The sequence below is a fragment of the Sphaerodactylus townsendi genome, linkage group LG02 (genome assembly GCF_021028975.2).
Source record: "Sphaerodactylus townsendi isolate TG3544 linkage group LG02, MPM_Stown_v2.3, whole genome shotgun sequence".
In the NCBI taxonomy this organism is placed as follows: domain Eukaryota; kingdom Metazoa; phylum Chordata; class Lepidosauria; order Squamata; family Sphaerodactylidae; genus Sphaerodactylus; species Sphaerodactylus townsendi.
In genome coordinates, this window is record NC_059426.1 from 124768107 (window position 1) to 124787945 (window position 19839).

General features: G+C 43.9%; 1 protein-coding gene across 1 annotated transcript in view; it reads right to left on the reverse strand.

Moving 5' to 3' along the window:
- The window catches only part of TYRO3 (TYRO3 protein tyrosine kinase), a 97386-nt gene that overhangs the window by 12392 nt on the left and 65155 nt on the right, over positions 1-19839 (reverse strand). Inside the window, 6 exon segments of the mRNA XM_048484612.1 lie at positions 415-574; positions 6219-6328; positions 8785-8795; positions 9180-9281; positions 11055-11152; positions 11785-11914. Of these exon segments, the coding sequence (XP_048340569.1) occupies positions 415-574; positions 6219-6328; positions 8785-8795; positions 9180-9281; positions 11055-11152; positions 11785-11914 (611 nt within the window).

The window sequence follows — 19839 nt, forward strand, 5'->3', positions numbered from 1 at the left end:
AAAATATAGGCTATATATATAGTCCCGCTTGAGATTCAAATTGATGGATATATGAACAACTATATAGGGCTCTTCCCCCACCCTCATTTAGTCTGAGCCTCAGTTTCAATTCTAATCAGTAATTACATCATTTTATTAAAATATTTATATTCCACATTCCAGATATTTGCTCATTTTGGCTTGTACTATGATCCTTTCCACAGAAAAATCAGTTTTTTCCCACAGAACCCAGGCCATCCTTCAATTTTCATGTGCTGAATTTAGTTCTTTTAAGGCTTCCTTCAAGATCAAGTGATGCCACTAATTTTCATATAACCGTTCTTTATTTTGCAAGATTTTCAGTACTGGTTTTGATTTGAATGGATTTCACTGAAAGCTGAACCAGGCTACTTGTACAGAGCAGAAAACACTCACCACATCGCTGTGTGTTGTGTAGAGATTGTCTGCCAGGCTTTCTAGTGCAAGCCACTTCACTGGTAGCTTAGAAGCACAACCCTGACGGTAATAATCTCCACTGTAGATTTTCTTTGAGAGGCCAAAATCAGCAACACACACGTTCATATTTTCATCCAGCCTAAAAGACACCAGATAAGAATTCAAGCAAATTGGAAAAAGAGGAAGTGCAAGAAGAAACAACTGATATAAGTCACCTGTTTCAAATATCACCTTCTTCCTTGTGTAGTAACAGCATGGGCACCTATAGAGACTAAATGGTGCAATTTACCACTGGGCATGTTCCAGCCACTGGTGAACCAAGGTCATGCCATCTAAGGGCATGGAATGTCATCTCCACCTATTTCACCCAGGCAAAAAACTTGCTAAACCCTGAAGATGAAGGACACCAATATCAAACAAGTCTTCTAACTTCACCCTTCTCCTCCAAGAATTTGTGTCAAGGCAATGTAATCAGATCTTCATGTGATTAACAACAGACAAGACTGAGATGTTCCCTACTGATGTAGTATACTGGGATACTTCTGCTCTGCCTTTGTTTGCAGTCAGTGCAGTTGCACGTTGCAAAAGAACAAAACATACTATCTTCTTTAAGACTCTTCTCCCAACCTGAGCACGTAGGAGGCACCAGGACAGAGTGCTCCTACAGGGCAGGCTTGGGAGGGCTGGAACAGAATGAAAGCAAACAAATTATTTAACATCAAGAAAGCTGCTCAGGGTGAGGTAAGAAGGAAATCTGAGGATTAGTTTCAAACAACAGCAGTCTCACAAAGTTGTTAGTGCCCAATTATTTTAAGGCTACTGTTTTCACAGAAATGCAGAGCCCATGAGTTGGATGCTTGAAGAACTCTTGCTTTGCTTCCTAGCACATCAGAGCTGATCATATTTTTAGAGGCGGGTTTACTTTATTTAGTCTTACCCTTAGTTTGACCATATATCTTTGCCTCAACCTTGCTGAAGCTGTCCTTTCCCCCTCTTATATTTCAGAGGGAAAAGAAACATTCTATCAAAATGGTATGACATTCCTGAAATCAACTTCAGGAAATTGAAAATGCAATAAATACTCTCAACACTACAAAAGTGCAAGTACAAAGTACCACATTGATACAAAAAATAACCCTTGGAGGAGTTGTACCTTCTGGTGCCTTCATTAAGGAAAGCAAACAGAAAGCCATTGGCAATTTAAAGACTATTTATTTCAGTGTAGGCCTTTGTGTGCCACAGCTCACTTCCTCAGATGTGCAGGAGTGTACATAGGGGATCCACTTAGGAAAGCCCAGTCCTCCCTTACTTAAGTTGTTCTGAAGGTTTGTGTCTAGTGGGGAGGCTGTTTACCATACCTGCTGTTCAGTTTTTTAAATAGTTCTATGAATGTTTATTTTAAAATGTGAAAAGCTATATTCATAGCACTGGGACACAGAATACATTCTGCAAGATGAGGCCCCAAATAATGGCTTGGCGGAGGGTGATGATGGTGGTGGTTTCAGCTTAGGAAGAGCCATGCTGGCATTTCCTTTGTACAGATTCTAATTTTTGCAAGGTTTCTTCCCTGAGTTAAATTTTAACAGGGTCCCTTTTTTTTGGCCAAAATCATCCTTGCCTTGTCTTCCTGAATCAATTTCAACAGGTTTCTGACATCTTACATCGCGTAGGAGAGAGAATGTATGAGTTTGCTGTCTTTGTTGTTGAGAGAGCAATGGACCACCTTCAGGTTTTCTTGGATAACTTATCTGCTTTAGAGCTTTTTCATTCTGGCTTCAATCTGGGTTGTGGGACAGAGAGGGCTCTGTTAGCTTTGGTTGATAACCTCCGTCTGAGTGTAGACAGATAACATGCCTCCTTGTTGCTGTTGTTGGGACTTATCTGCAGCTTTTGATACAATGAATCATAGCATCTTGTTGTATTTGGAGGCAGAAGTAGGTAGGATGTGTACTAAGCTGGTTGAAACCATTCCTCACATATCAGAGTCAAAGGATTGCCATCAGTCTGGGAACTATCCTCAGGCACAAATCTATCTGCCTTGCTTTTCAATCTCTGTGTAACACCCTTAGGATAAATCATTTGTAGCTTTAAGGTTGGATGTCATCAATATGCATATGATACCCAGCTCTATATATCCTCATCCAAATCCCCTTGTGATACAGTAAAGGTCCTAAATAATTGCCTGACTGCTGTGGTAAATTGGCTAAGAGTGAACAAATTGAAACTAAACTCTGAAAACACTGAGGTTATATTGGTTGGGAGGGTGGAGATCTTGAAGGGCATTGCGCTTCCCACTTTAGATGGGAGTTCAGCTGACTCTTGCTGACTCAGTTAAGAGCTTTGGGGCTGTACTGGATCTGGTTTTATAACTGAAGAAGGAAATTAATGCAGTTTCTAAAGAAAATTTCTTTCAACTCAGCCTAGCCCGAATGATGGTACGTTATCTTAATCTGACTGATCTGGCCATCTGGATTCATGCTACCTGTGAAGAAACAGCTCCCTCCACCCCCAGAGGTTCAAAGGGAACATTTAAGCATTTTTTTCCCTCTGGCCAGGAGGCTTCCAGCCTTGCCTTGTTAGAAATGCAAAAGAGGTAGCAAGAGACAATAAGGATGAGTCAACCCCTCTTAAGCAGGTATCACAGATTTGGTGGTCTTGAAAGGATGGAAGGGCCTAAGGAAGAGGATCCCTGTAAATGCCAGGAAAAGCTTTCTTGACCCAGACTGACCAGGTCAAGGGAGTGGGAACTTGGAATTGATAGAACTCGTGGGAGCAAGGAAGAAGGGCTCTTCTGTCTCAGGACCACTGAAGGGGAGGGAGCTTTTGCCTGAGGTTTGGAGGAGGCAGCCATTTTGACCATGTGCTCGCCGAAGGAGCTGAAGGACTTTTTCCAGTAGTTAAGAGCCTACCTATTCTAACAACTGATAGGGTATGTACAGAGGAATTGTGTTTATCCCTTGTTTCTTTTTAATCCCTTGCTCAATCTGGTGCTGTGCTAAACGTATGCTTGTAAACATTTTCTTTTTAATAAATGCTTTTAAATGTTGGATGCGGGTAGCAGTTCTCTGTGTCACACAGACCTCCATCATATTGGACATACTATTTTAAAAAGTGGGCACCAGGAGGGTGGAAGGCTGGCAGTTGGCAAGCAGCTATTTCCCCAGGGGTGCACCAACCAGTAAATCATCCCTGGGGCACCCGAGTGGGGAGGCGAGAGACACAGAGGCAAAGCCTCAGAGTTGGAAAGGAAGCTGGGGGTCCTGACCTCCCCAGTGGGAAATTTCTTTGAAGGTGATGGTCAGAAACCCCTCTGGGAGGAGTTGGAACCTCTGGGAGAGAGTTGGGTGGAATTCAGCTTGCAGGTCAAAGCAGGCCTGTTCTGCTACACTACTATAACATTGACACTGGATTACTGCAATGACCTGTACATTGGTCTCTCATCAAAAATAATTCAGAAACTCTAGCTGGTGCAGAATGCTGCATCTTGGTTATTATCAAGAGCCAGATATAGCATGCATATTACTCACATCCTGCAGGAACTTTACTGGCTGCCAATCAGTTTCAGGACTTAACTTATGATATTAGCTATCACACAGGGGCGTAGGGCCCACGGGGACATCCGGGGACAAATGACCCGGGTGCAGCCCCATGGAGTCAAGTGGAGGGACAAAATTGCCCCCCACTGTCCCCCCCTTCTTGCCTGCTGCAAACTGTGGCTGGGCATGTCTGGCCTTACCTGGGAGGACGAGCGAGACGAGCTGCCGAAGCAGGCCTCCAGTCGGCAGGCCTGGTGGGCGTGCTCAAGCTTCCAAGGCTGACCAAGGGGTGGGAAGGTAGAGGGGCGGGCACACAGTTTATGCAGACACTGTGCGGGACAGGAAGGATGGTAAAAAGGCCAGAAGGGCAGCCAGGGAACCCACCACCATGAGGCTGTACGGTAAGCAGGCGGGATGCGGGATAGCGGGTGGCTGGCCAGGCCTACCTGCTGCCGGCTGCTTCTGGGTTTCTTGTCTGTCTCGGCGGAGGACTCTGCAAGACTTCTCTCGTACAGCTGGGCTGCGAGAAACTCTGCAAGGCTAACCATGCGAGGGAAGCCCTGCAGGGTCTGCTGCCGAGCCAGACAAGAAACCCCCAGAGCAGGGAGCAGCGAGAGGGGGGGGAAGGGGGTGATTGGGAGGGAAAGGGGCGGCCTGAGCGGCTAGCCAGGCTTCCCTGCCCCCGGCTGCTCCGGAGGTCTCTTGTCCGGCTCTGTGGTGGACTCTGAAGGGCTTCCCTCACGTGGCTGGGCTGCAAGAAACTCTCCGAGGGAAGTCCTGCAAAGTACGCCACCAAACCGGGCAAGAAACCCCCAGAGCAGCTGGGGGCAGTGGGCTATTGAGAGGGGAGGGAGCAGCCTGAGCGGCTAGCCAGGCTTCCTTGCCCCTGGCTGCTCCGGAGGTTTCTTACCTGGCTGGGTGGCGGACTCTGCAGGGCTTCCCTTCTGCAGTTGGCCTTGCAGCCCAGCTGCGCAAGGGGAGCCCTGCAGAGTCCTCCGCCGAACTGGGCAAGGAACGCCTGGAGCAGCTGGGGGCAGGGGGTGTCCTGGATGGCCCCTTCCTGCCCCTCCCTTCAGCTGTAGCGGCAGGGGGGGTTAGCCAGTTTGCTGGCGTTTCTCTCCTCTGGTTGGACTTCCAAGTCCAACCGGGGAAGTGAAATGGCAGCAAACATGCCAAGAAAGCGCCGGGGAAGTGAAATGGCAGCCCCACCCCCAATCCCCAGCAAGCTTGCTGTGCCCAGGGATCACAGGATCCCTGGGCACAGGAGGCTCTGCCAGCCCCCCCCCCCCCAATCCCCAGCACATCTTCCTGCCCATGGATCACAGGATCATTACTGTGTTCAGATTTCTGATTTGGGACATGTTCTATAATGTGACCATGTCTTTGAAATGACCTGGTGCAAAAAAATGTTGTTTGGTAGTGGTGGGGGTGGGTGGTTGCCTACACTGCCCCTCCCCCCCCCAAAACTCAGATTTTGCCCCAGGCTCCATTTTCCCTATCTACACCTCTGCTATCACATATAACTACCAATTTACAGTATTAGCTATCATGGCCTTGAAGCTTCGTATCAGCAAGACCACTTCTCCCCTATGTTCTACTACAACACACTAGCTCATCAAAGCAAGGTCTTCTGCAAGTGATAACTGGCAAATAGGCAAAATCAACAACTGCCTGTACACATGCCTTCTCTGTGGTGGCCCCAACATTATGGAATGGCCTGCCTAAAGAGGACAGCAAGACTTGCACTGTCCTGGCTTTTCACAAGACTTGCACTGTCCTGGCTTATACAAAGCTCAATTATTCCAGAGAGCTTTTCTGCACAGACCATAGACCTGCACTGTGCTGATTCGTAAAGCTTCTTAGAAAAACTGTTAGGGACTGTGATTCCTATATTGTGTATAATTTGTTGAAACTAGGATCCTGCCATGGAATTTTGCTTCATTAGATGTGACACGTTAATACTTATACTTCGCTTCACTTCTTTTTAAAGAATTCTGATTGATTCTACAACCCTAATCCTATGGCATTGTTTCTTGAATGTCGCATCTGTTCATTGCATTGACTGTGTAATTTGCCTTGGGTCCAAGTGGAAAAGGCAGACTATAAATAACACAAACAAATAAATAACTTGAGGGAGACAGGTGTGGTTCCTTCCAACCAAGTTTTGGGATGTCTCAGCCCACTTCCTCAGTGTTTTTTTTAATTATCTGAAAATGCTTTAGTTAGCCTGAATGGATAGTAACTTACATGCAGTTCCGAGCTGCTAAGTCCCTGTGAATGAAGTTTTTGGAGCTCAGGTACTCCATGCCACTGGCAATATCGATCATAAACTTTAAAAGAGTCTGAAGAGGCAGGTTCTGCAGAAGAGAAGCCTAATTAGTGTCATGTTATTGGAAAAACGACTAACATTCTGCCATACTGTGTGAAAGCATTTAGTCCATTATCTACTCCAGAGATGGCGAAAAGCAATGAGCAGAGCTAGGGTATGTAATTCAATAGATAGACACCTCAGTGACCAGTCTCTCTGCAGATTCAGCAGTTTCATTCTGTCAACAAATATGTGCACAGAAAATAAAGGGTATTTTGTTTGGAAATTTCATGTGTTCTGGCTGAAGGGAAGGCTTGTAGCCAAGAGGCATTCTAACAGAACAAGGACAGCCATATAAAAAATTTGTCCATCATACAAAAAATTGGCAGCTAGGCTGAAGCCATTCCTTCTAACTTGTTTTCTTTACACAGGGAGTTGTTTCCCCTATAGGCAATTTATTTATTACATTTTAGCCTGCTCTTCCCTCAAGGAGCTCAAGGTAGCATACCTGGTTCGGTTACCCTCACAAGAACCCTGGGAGTTAGGTTAGGCTGAATAACTGGCCCAAAGTCACCCAGTGTGCATCTTGGCAAAGGACCATGTCCACTAGCCCCCAGCTCCAGGGAGAAAAGGTAGAACTTATAGCGTTCCTCATTCCAATGTGAAGTAATACAGTCTAATACAGGGGTAGGGAACCTGCGGCTCTCCAGATGGTCAGGAACTACAATTCCCATCAGCCCCTACCAGCATGGCCAATTGGCCATGCTGACAGAGGCTGATGGGAATTGTAGTTCCTGAACATCTGGAGAGCCGCAGGTTCCCTACCCCTGTTCTAGACCTTCCTGTTCATCTGCTGCTTCTAGTAATTCGGATGTTGAGATAAAAGGCGCATGTGAATTACCACGAGGCAGAGTTGCTGATCAGGGTGGGGGCGGAACGAGCCCAGCTGACACTGCCCAGACAAGGGCGGAAATGGAAAGGGAGCCACTTTGGGAAGGGGCAGCGTCACCGGAAGAAAGGAGGAGTGAGCCGAGGCTTTAAAGGGGCTTGCCCTCCTTTGTTCAGGCCAATAATTCTGCTCAATAAAATGGCTATGGCTAATTTATGACCCCAGCAATGGTGTGATGTGTGTCATTATAAAGGGGGGTGGGGCTTGCCCAAGAGGTGATCCACCCTCAGGCAGCAATGGGAAGTTAGCATAGAACTTTAATTCCCATTGTGATATCTAGTAACTAGGTTGTATTTTAGGTAGGGTTTAGTAAATAGGTTGTATTTCTAGGTAGTGTTTAGTATTTTAGTAGGTAGTGTTTAGTATTCTAGGTAGTGTTTAGTAATGTAATACTGATAGTTTTTGTTGCTAATGTTAGGTATAGTTAGAGTGATGAGACGTTGGGTTTAGATTAGTTACTGGCTTTAGTTTATTATACTGACACTGCATTGAAAAATGTTCAGTCTTAGGTCATGTTTGTAGTTTGGTCACAGAGGAAAGTTGCCATCTATGTTTGCTGTTATGTTATGATTATTGATGTTCTGTTAATTGATATCTGAGATTTCTGATGTTGTTTATTGTTGTTTGAAATGTTATGATGTTATGTCAATTATGCTCTGATTATTGATGTTTGCTATTTAACATATCGTCTATTGTTTTGCCATTTGATATTATGATTATTGCTGTTGTTATGCTATGTTTTGATGTATATCATGTTGTGCACCGCCCTGACCCTTTCGGGGAAGGTACCGGTATATAAATTAAAGTACCAATACTATTATAAAAAAGAAACCTCAACTAATTGTGGAGAATTTCTGCAGTCTTCAAAATTATCGGTATCAATAGAATACTCAACATTTTGTGGATACTAAAATGTTGATGTGTATTATATAAAAAATTAGCATTTTCTTTTATTTTGTATTCAATAAAGAAGTTTAAGATTTAAAAAATTAGAATACTTAGCACTTGCCCAGCTGCTGTAAAATTGACAACAAAACTCAATGATTTCTAAGATAAATGGTTACCACACAAGCTGAAAAATATCCAAACAGTACTGACTTCATGTCATCAGCAAGGCAAAACAGGCATTTAACACATTCAGTGTGGTACAAACAGTTACCAAATGGTGAGAAGATCAAAAGAAACTGGTTAATATATTCAAAAAATGAAAATGCTATTTTTGTGCCCCGTGCAAGCTGTTTCTTGATATAACAAGCAGTGAGCGGCCATTGTCAATCTATGAACCACAGGGTTCACAAATTGGAAGAAGATTGTGGAAACGTTACCCCAGTACAAATCATCATCAGTGCACACAATGTGTGTGGTTAAGTGGAAAACGCTTTTAAAAACTATTAAAAGTTGAAGTGGCATTGGCAAAGTACCAGAAAAATCAATAGAGGCTGAAAAGCAAAAGTGGATTCTAGCCAGGGAAAGAATATTCACATTATAATTGATGCAGTCCTGTTCCTTACAACAAATTGTCTTTGAGGTTCTCCTGAAGATCCACATAAACTCACCTTGACTTGTGCTTCAAAATAACAAGGAAAGTTTCTGAATTTGATACCTCTTTTAGCAAAACACAATTCTACTTTAAAAAAGCAAACGAACAAGTTGCATAACTTAAAAAAGAGTATGTGACTTATTTATCATGGCTGAGAAAGGTTATGAAGAAAAATTGGGATATTGAACCTGCAAAATACTACAAAATATCTTAAAGACTAATACATTTATTGAAGAGAAAGATTTCACTGGCTAGAATCCATGAAAGTCACATCAATAAACCTTCAATAGTTAAGGTACCACAAGGGTCTTTCCATTTTTGTAGCAATAGGCTAGAATAGTTACTCAATTGGAAATTGATTGTACTGTAAACCTGAACAAGAATGCATATTTTAGCCAGGCTTTGTTTCACACTCACCCTTGCCTAGCATTCTTCCCAGAGTAAACTGCTGCTCCTGGATCAGGACATCCTTCAGTTTGGTCTTCAAGTCATCACTGATTCCTATACTGTCCACTAGATAAATGACAGCAGAAATAGGGACAGTTAACAAAGAATCTCAATGAGTGTACTGCTACCACTCATCTAGAATCCTAGTCTTTACTCATAGTCATAACTGTATTTATGTATGATGAAAAGTAAGGAAAATGCAGTCTGATTCCAAATTCTAGTACCTATTATTCCCTGGCACCCTTATGCAGCAACCGTCAGGCCTTTCCCCTGGCCTCAGACATGGGCAGGATCCTTGATCCTTAACTCTGGGTTCTCAGCTTCCAGAACCTTCTCTGGAAGCCTCTTCCCTGGCCACCCAGGCCCAATGGACTTTTATTCCCTTCCCATCTCCCTGCCAGTTCCCCACAAACCCTGTTCCTGGCTGCAGACTCTTCCTTCCTTCAGAGGCATCCCTGCAGCGTATCTGGCGGCCACCTGTTAGGCCAGCGGTTCTCAACCTGTGGGTTGCGACCCCTTTGGGGGCTGAATGACTCTCTGCATCAGTGACCCCTTTGGGGGCCGAATGACTCTCTGCATTGCCTAAGACTCTCTGCATCAGTGTTCTCCATCTGTAAAATGGATAAATGTTAGGGTTGGGGGTCACCACAACATGAGGAACTGTATTAAAGAGTCACAGCGTTAGGAAGGTTGAGAACCACTGTGCTAGGCTGTGCCACCTCCTCTCCCCTGGCTGCAACATGGCCAGCCTGCTTACCCTTGCCTCTGATATTGCGGGGCCATCACCTGCCTTGCAGCCTGCCGTCTGGGCCAGTCCTGGCCTCTGTTGATCCCCACAGCCTTCCCAGCTCTGCAGCCAGGTGCAGCTCTCCGGCGCTGGGCTACTCCTGCCTCCACCAGCCTCCTCCTGGCTCCCGCAAGCCCCAGGAACCTGTGTCTGCCATGGTGCATTCCTGCTGGCCTCCTCTAACCTCCAGGCTCTTTCAGTATTGGGGCCTGCACCACCATTGCCCCAGCTTCTGCTGCAGTCCTGGCAGCCCCCCAGTGGCAAGTACTCCTCTCAGTCAGGAGGGCATGTTGGGAACCTGGGGCAGGGTGTGGCCTCTCCAGACACCTGTAAGCAGGGATGGAACATTGGCCATTAAGACCACTGGGCGAAATCTCAGGGAGCTGATGTCCTGGGGCTCTAAGCATGAGGCAACTCTCATCCCATGCAAAGCCAAGCCCAATTTAGGGCACTTGGCAGAGCCTCGTGAAGGGAGCAACATCAGAGAACATTCAGCAGTTAATGAATCCAGGTCTGCAATCTCAAGCATGCTTACTTGGAAGTAAGGTCTACTGAAATCAACAAGATGGCTTTCCTGATGGTATGCAAGTTTACCCATACATAAGGCCTTCCGTGGACAGATGGGTTTACTTCCAAGGAAGTGTGCCTTGGCTTGCCATTTTATTTCCAAATAATCACAGTTAGGATTGGGCTGGAGGGAAGCAAAATGAAAGTGTGTCCTTAAGCATCACAATTCAGCAATGTTGAATTTGCTATCTAGGAAATGAAGGGCAGGGATTACAGGGATTATATATGTGCGCTGGGACTCAAGTCACACGTCGAAGGGTCAGTTCCAACCAAGGCATTTGTAAATATTGTCCAAGAGATTATTCAGCTTTTCATCTTGTCTACATAGATGTGTAGCACTTAATAAAAAGAATCAGAAAAAAGTGTGTGTAGGGGTGTGTGTGTGAAAAACAGCACCTAGTATTGAGAGCCTCATGTGACAGAAACACCATGAATGTCGATAAATGGGATCTGCATGAAAGAGTCCTTTAGAACATTTGACCTACATGTTGCCTCGATAAGCTCTGGACCTTCTCTGTTGAAAGATCGCACTGCTCTGAAATGGACCACAGGATCCCCTCCCACCATGCTGCCAAAAGCATGACTAGAATGCAGAAAATAAACAAAATATTATCGTTAGTGAAATATTCATGGAGTTACAAAAAAGTACAATTTGAACAATACAGACTTACATTTGTTTAATATTGGCACAGTGGCATAGAGCCACCATACACTGGTATTTCCACTTTGTCTGGCTGTGAGGAAAATGTGATGGTCCTAGGCAAGACTCTCTGTCTTGGGTTCCCAACATGTCTCAGAAATGGAGAGGGAAATAGTTCCCCTATGTCAGCAAGAGACAGGGGATAACATGTGCCTCCGCTCCTGTTTCTACTTGCCTATACCTTTCCACAGCTCCCCATCCTTGTGTTCCTTCCTTCTGGGTTATAATGGTAGTTTACTGTGGCCAAGTCTTTGTAGGCCACATTGATCTGAAGAGATGTTCTCACCTCTGCTGCTCTCCCTGTTCAGACTCCTTCTTCCACACACCACCAGTTGTCTCCAGCTTTTCACTGTCTTTTAAATAGCAGAACCCACTCCTCACCAACACTTCCACTCTGGATAGTAACTCTGTTATTATTGGCAAATCTGTCATGTCACCATGATTCTGAATTAAGGCATCCATGTAAATGATCCAGAGGCAGTAATTTTGACCAATAAGAATAATCAGGTGCTTACCCAAAATGAGTTTCTTTTCTTCTTTTCCGTAAGAGGATTAGTGCCAAGGCAACAGTTGTAACAAGTGCAGTAAGAATTCCTAGTACCACTGGGACCCAGGATGTACCATAGCGAACTTGTCTCTGTCCTCCTGTATAGAGCAGAAAAACCCCTGTGAGAAAGCATGTTTCACCTCAAATATGCCACCTTAAAACAGACAATGACTTAAGGCTGCCCATCTACCAGATCCTTTTCAAGAGTGGTTTCCACTTTGTAGAGATGATGGCTGCACCATCCTTTGAAGCCTTCAGAAAGTGTTGTGGCTACATGGCTATGCTCCCTGAGTTCCAGAAACAATAGGAGGGGAAGAGTAGCACGGGCTGGCCTGGGTCCTTGGGAAATTCTAATGCCCTTCTGAATACTAGTAATGGGAGGCAACAACAGGAGTTGACCTCTCTGCCTCGTTTGTTGACCCTGCAGGGCAACTGATTGGCCGCTGTGTGGAACAGGTTGCTGGACTAGATGGACCACTGGTCTAATCTGATCCTGCATGGCTCTTCTAATATTCTTATGAATTTGATATCCTGCCTTTGGCATCTTATGTCACTGTTCCTAGCAAATCCCTAAAGGTTTTTCAGAAATCATTTCATTCATTTATCCAGAGCAGGGCTCAAAGCCCATATTTTTTTGCTTCCCAATGTATTATTCTTTCTCATTGATCTGCCAGTAGCTGCCTCCTGTGAGGACAGTGTTGTAGTGAGAGTTGTTAGAAATCTACTTATCTATCATATGGGCTTTAGTAGTCCTCACTGAAAAGATCAAGCAACTTGGCAGCAGAAATCCTCTGTTTGCAGTTTGCCCAGGGAGTAGCCAACTGCCCATTAAACTATGATGGAGTCAGCATATTCACTGGCCATAAAACTAGAGGGAAACGTTTAGAGGATGTGTTTTGCTTGTAGCACGCAACCAGAGAGATTATAAAGACATTTTGGAGTTCTATCAGATTATTATTTATTATTGCAAATTCCTTGGGTACACTATCTTTGACGATAGGAAATATATACAGTATTTTAATAAATGAATCAATTTCTGCATTCTATTCCTCTAAGCTTATGCAAAATCATTTTTTCTTCCCTGATCTTCGAAAACGCCAACATAAAGACAGGAAAAATAATGAAATCTGCACCTGAGGTTGCCAACTTGTAAGAAATCCAACTAATATTGAAGATTACAATAAAACCTAGATGAGTTGAAAAAAGAGTAAGCAATGTTTGTTTATAGTCAGTCCATGTTGCTTGCTAAATTCCATTACAGTGCCTAAGACAATTCTCAATCATAAAATCAATTCATCCAGAAAAATTAAACAGGTAACCAACAAGAATCTATATGACTGAGTTTTGGGGGGCCTTCTTAGGTGGATTGCTATACGTCTGGCAACAGAGTGCAGGCTTTTTGTGTGTGTGTGGTAGGACCAGACTTTTGGAATGGTTTATCAGATGTGGGTGTGAAGATTGTGTTTTCTTTTTGTATTCAGGGAAACTCCTTTATTTCAAAGAAATCTGGTGGAGGGAAAATTGTTTGGGCAGATCTGGCGGTGCTGTTTTTAAAAATCTTTTGTGCTTTTTTATCTTGCTGATCTTCTGTGTGATCTTTTTATGCAATTTCTTGTTGCTTTGTTAGCTGCCTTGAGTAAAACAAGATAAGGCAGGATATGAACTCTTGAGGTAAAGCAACCTCCCTACCCCAGTTTCCACAGTGAGATTATAAGCTTCAGTCTTCCCCAGCTTTGGATCTACATTAGTTTTTCCTGCATCAGCCTAATGACATCACAGTGATTTGTAAATGCATGCTTGAAGGCTAATTATATGAATGCTTTTAAATACCATCTTCTCCAGTGACTTGCTATGTCCTGTTGTGGCTTAAGGAGCATTTTGTGACTTCCACAGGAGCAACTATATTTGCTACAGGAGTACAAAGTTTCCATTCCTTCTCATTGAGCCACCAGGAACATGGCACATTCATGCAAAAGCCCTGACCCAGGTGGAAACACTTCCAAGGTGATAATATGGAAAGTAACAAGCAAAACACATGACTGAGCTATCAGAATACTTCCACAAAGCATGACTGGCACGAACCAAAAGTTAGACAGTACAGCTGCAGCAGCCAAAGCAACAGTAGGAACATTCTGGATCTGCCCTAAATGGAGTGGATACAACAGGATATATGGAATATCCATAAATATTTTTCTTCCATGCTAATGGTATTCAAGAGAAACTTGAAAGCAATTCCATCAAATAAAAACCCTTAAAAGTTTTTATGGTATTCCCAACCCATACCCATCAACTGAGAAACACTAACAAGCTGACCTAGATAATTAACACACAGAAGAGGCACAGAAAATGCCTATTCAGTACCCAGCTAGTTATTTCTGGAAAGTAAGCACTTTTATTTTCTGCCAAGCTCAGGCCTACAACAAACTTCCATTATTTTTACACATCTATCATTTTAGGCTGTCAGCATTTCTCTAATGCAGGTTTATTTTCAAGCATTTATAGGCTTGGCCACATATGAATAGATACAACAACAAAGGAAGGATTGCTTTTGTTTTCTTTAATTAAAAGTAATTTGCTTAAAGTTAGGGAATACATTTGTTCTTAGTGTTTCCCTTGTCAGAACATATAGTGTTCAAGATATAGTCCTAATAGTCATTATATGAGTGCACACTCAGAACTGGCTACAGCATTTCAACATGTGTACAACTTAAATCCATGAAGAGCGTAAACCTCACATAATAGATTGTTGTACAGTGCAGTTTACACATAGGATTTATTGATTGATTGATTGATTGTTTAGATTTTTATACCGCCCCATCCCCAAGTTGGATTTTTATACCGCCCCATCCCCAAGGGGGATTTTATACCGCCCCATCCCCAAGGGCTTCTGGGCCCAATCATATTGATATGTAGTCCTAACAGTTCTAGCTTAGATCTTCTAGAGGCTTGAGAAATGTCTCCTGAAAAGGAGGAAACAACTGGGCCCAAAACAGTTCAACTCAGCAGTTCAACTGTCCTCAGAACAGTGCTGGGGTCTCTCTCGGGTTGCTGGACAAAGAAGTGGAATTGGTCTGTGAACCAAAAATTATCCTAGTCAGCAATTATGTCTGCATATGTAAGCAACCCTGCCCTTTCCATATGTCTCCAGAGTTTGCAGGATTTTGTCTGGGGAGCACTCTTTTCCTTCCTACTCCCCCATGTGTATTCTAGACCCAAAGATTCTGAATTCTATAGCAATGAAAGCTACATTCTGCAAGTGAAATCTTCAACTTTTATAGTCTCAAGTGAAAAAAACACATAATTGCTTGATTCTGGCTATTGATTTTGCCCTCAGTTGTTGCATAATTTTAACAGAAGAGACTGGTACTGGTGGGCTGTTTGAGGGAAATACGGGAATATTGAGGATATTGGGGGGGGGGGGGACCCTGGATGTGCAAGTAAACTTTTCTCTCCTTGACAATTTTAGTCTATAATAGGGTACAAGCATTGTGTGCACATATATAATTACAACTAACAATGGCTCACTGTGTCCTATCTACAGTCACCACAGGATTCTTTACATTACATTTTGTGAACAGTATCGCCTTCTTCAACATTTCTGCAAACGTTGAAAACAAAATTCTGTGATTATGACCAACCCCAGTGTAATATCTCATGTATCGTGCCAACAGATTTTTTTCACTCAGTTATTAAAAAAATTACAATGGCAAAGAGGCCTTGTATTGCATTTCCTTTCTGCCTGCCAGGTCTAATTCAAAGTGATGTCCCTTGAATATATCATATTTACAGCTGAGGGATTTTTGTTTTTGGTAGCGCTAGATTGCTTGATCTTGTTTGGCTTCCTTCTTCTTCAGTTAACACATACAACAAAGGCAGCTGTATACGCTAAGAAGCACAGAGCCACAATGGTACAATGGTACCATTGGAGAATGAGAGTCTGGGTGACGGAGGGTGCCAGTCTGAGGTGGTGGAAGATGCTCCCTTAGATGGGACCCCTTCCTTAGCTGGTGGTCAGATATCCTCTCGCACTGAGGATACCCTCTGGGGAGGTGGGGGGCTCCTTGTAGTGGGTGATTCGATCATTAGGAATATAGAGAGTTGGGTTTGTGACGAAGCTGATGACCTGCAGATGATGGTGACTTGCCTTGCCTGGTGCGAAAGGTTGTCATGGATGTCACGCTTCATCTAGATAGTAGCTGTTAGACAGTGCTGGGGTGGAGTCAGCAGTTGTGGTCCCTCACATTGGTACCAATGACATTACGCCAGAAATGGTAGTCGGGGAGGTTCTGGAAGCGAGAATTTAGGCTGCTAGGAAAAAAAGGGTTAAAAAATCCAGTGGACCCCCCAAGGTGGCATTCTCGAGAAATGCTACACACCTGTTCCACAGCCAGCCTTGAGGGAGAGCTAGAAAGCTTTAAGCCCGGAGATAGCAGGGTCTCAATCGTGGATGAGAGAAAGATGATGTAATAGGCAGAGGGTTTCAGCTTGTGTCAGGAACTGGGGGGAACCTTTTGGGATAAGCGCAGGCCTGTACAAAGGGACGGGCTTCATCTTAACCAAAGAGGAACCTAGGGCTGCTGGCTCAACGCGTTAAAAAAAAGGTGGCCAGAACAGCTTTTAGAAGAAGCTGATCCTTGGGGAAAGCTTAGGCAGGAGCTGAGGTGACTTAGGTTGAGAATACAGAGTCCATGGGGATGCAGACACAGAGAGAGGTTTTTCTAAATCAACCACATACAAGCGTTTAGGAGCATAGCAATGTGGTAGAGTGATAGTGTCTACAAAAGACTTGAGGGGTAAAAGCACATGAAATCCCAGGTTAAGGACGGGGAGCAGAGTATACAAGTGTCTCTATGCTAATGATAGAAGCATTCGACCCTAAAATGGGGAGCTGAGGTACAAGAGTTTTGAAGGAGGACATTGATATAGTGGGCATCACAGAGACATGGTGGAATGCGGAGAACCAGTGGGATGCTGTTATCCCAGGGTACAGGCTCTACAGGAAAGGATAGGACAAGGTATTGGGGTGGGGGGTGGCCCCTCTACAATCAAAGAAGGCATAGTGTCACATAAAAATCAGACAATGCAGGGGGAGCTGATTCACTCTACAGAAGCACTGTGGATATCAATACCAGGGGTGAAGCAAAGTATTTAACATTAGGAATATATTATCGTCCCCCCCGACCAAAGTGTACCAAGAGGATTCTGAGATGGAAAAAGAAATTAGAGAGGCCAACAAAAGCAAAATGTGGAGTGGTAATGGGGCTTGATTTTAACTGTCCCCACATAAACTGGAAAAATGCATGTTCAGGTCATAGTAAGGAGAGAGGCATTCCTGGATATGCTTACTAAATGACTATGGCTTAGAGCAGATGGTTGTAGAGAATAGCCAGGGGAGATTTTGATCCTAGATCTAATTCTATGTAGGACCCAGGACCTGGAAATGCGAGGAAGTCAGTGTTGTTGAGCCGATAGGGGAACAGCTTTCACCACAATGCTATCCAGATTCAGTATATAAAATGCTTAACAAGTGACAACTACTAAATGTAGTTACATTTGCCTTCAGAAAGGGAAATTCTCAAAGATGAGAAGATAGTGCGCAGGAAGCTGAAAGGAAAATCAAGAGAGTCAAAAATGTCCAAAGGTGCTTTGGAGGTTATTTAAAAACACAGTCTTAAAAGCTCAGCTGGAATGTGTTCCGCAGGTTAGAAAAGGCAGCAGCCCAGTCCAAAAAAAAAGCCACCATGGTTAACAAAGGAGGTTTAGAGTAATTATTAGGAAAAAAAAGATGTCTTTTAGAAAATGGAAGTCCAACTTAGCTGATGAAGAATACCAGAGAGAACACAAATGGTGGCAAAAAGAGAAGCAAGAGTTAACTGTAAGGGGAGGCAAAAAGGATTATGAGGAGCGATGGCTACGAACATCAAGACTAGCAACAAGCAAAGTTCTTCAAGTACATCAAAAGCAGGGAAGCCAGCTAGGAGGCGGTAGGTCAAGTTAGGACGATGAAGGAACAAAAGGTGTGCTAAAAGGTGACAGGAAGATTGCAGAGAAGCTGAATGAATTGCTTTGCATCTGTTCTTTTAAGAGGAGGTGAGGAAAATTCCTGCACACCTGAACCAGAAACTGTAGGAGGTGAATCGAGGGAACTAAATACGAAGTTAGTGGTAGACAAGGAAGAAGTTCACAGCAGCCATTGATAAACTAAATGCTACCAAATCCCCTGGCCCAGATTGCATTCATCCAAGAGTTCTTAAAGAGCTCTCAAGCATGAAATTGCTGATGTTCTCACATTAATATGCAACTTATCCCTGAAATCCAGGCTCCATCCCACCAGAAGACTGGAAGATGGCCAATGTCACACCAATCTTTTTAAGAAAGGGGTCTAGGGGGGGGACCCTCGAGAGTACAGGCCAGCTCAGTTTGACATCTGTTCCTGGTAAGTGGTAGAATCTATCATTAAAGATAAAATTATTAAACATGTAGAAAAGCAAGACCTGCTGAGGAAGAGTCAACATGGCTTTTCGTAGAGAGCAGATCCTGTCTTACAGAGACTTACTGGGAGTTCTTTGAGGGTGTAAAACAGACATGTGGATAAGGGGAACGGTGTGGACATTGTCTACTTGGATTTCAAAAGGCTTTGACAAAGTTCCTCACCAGAGACTGTTGAGAAAACTCAGCAATGAAGGAATAAGAGGGGAAGTCCTCTAGCGGTTAAAAACTGGTTGAGGAACAGGAAACAAAGGGAAACGGAGTTATAAATGGGAAGTTCTCACAATGGAGAGAGATGTAGGGAGTGAATTGTCCCCAAGGATCCGTTTTGGGACCAGTGCTCCCCCCTTTTAACTTATTCATAAATGACCTGGAAGTAGGGGTGTGCGTTAGTGTAACATTTAAGTTTGCAGATGATACCAGGTATGCTTTAGGGTGGTAAGAACCATAAAAGGATTGCGAAGAGCTCAAAGCGGACCTTGATAAATTAGGTAGAGTGGGCTAGAAATGGCAAATCACAGTTCAATGTAGCGAGAAATGTAAAAGTGATGCACGCAGTAGGCAACCAAAAAAATCCAAAACTTCATTGACACGCTACCAGGGGTCAGTACTATCAGTCTGAGACCAGAAAGAAGGGATTTAGGCGCCTGTAGTTGATAGTTCCATGGGAATGTCGTAACTCAATGCATGTGCCAGCGGTGAAAAAAGGCAAACTCTATGCACAGAGGATAATTAGGAAAGGAGTTGAGAATAAAACTGCAAAGAATTGTCATACCCCTTATATATATAAAGCCGTGAATGCTGACCGCGCCAGGTACTATGTTCAGTTCTGAGGTAGCCACATCTCAAAAAGGATATCGAAGAGACCGAAAAAATTTGAGAAGGGCAACGAGGATGATTGAAGGATTGGAGCACACTCCTTATGAGGAGAGGCTGCAGCCGTTTGGGACCTCTTTGGTTTGGAGAGGAGGCGTTCCCTGGGGGGGATATGATTGGGAAGTCTATAAAATTATGCGCATGGGGTAGAAAATGTTGACAGAGAGAATTTTTTCTCCTGCCTCCTGTCTAGGAACCAGGGGGCATTCATTGAAAATGCTGGGGGGGGAAGAATTAGGACTAATAAAAGGAAACACTTCTTCACGCAACGTGTGATTGGTGTTTGGAATATGCTGCCACAGGAGGTGGTGATGGCCACTAACCTGGATAGCTTTAAAAAGGGCTTGGACAGATTTAGTGGAGGAGAATCAATCTATGGCTACCAATCTTGATCCCTCAGCAGTCTCTGGGTGCTAATGCCTTAGCAGACCAGGTGCTTAGGAGCGGCAGCAGCAGAAGGCCATTGCTTTCACATCCTGCATGTGAGCTCCCAAAGGCACCTGGTGGGCCACTGCGAGTAGCAGAATGCTGGACTAGATGGACTCTGGTCTGATCCAGCAGGCTAGTTCTTATGTTCTTATGTTCTTATGTTCTTACCAGCAGCAGTCACTGTTCCTCAACTCATGTGCAATCCTGACTGGCAAAGAACCATTTTTTC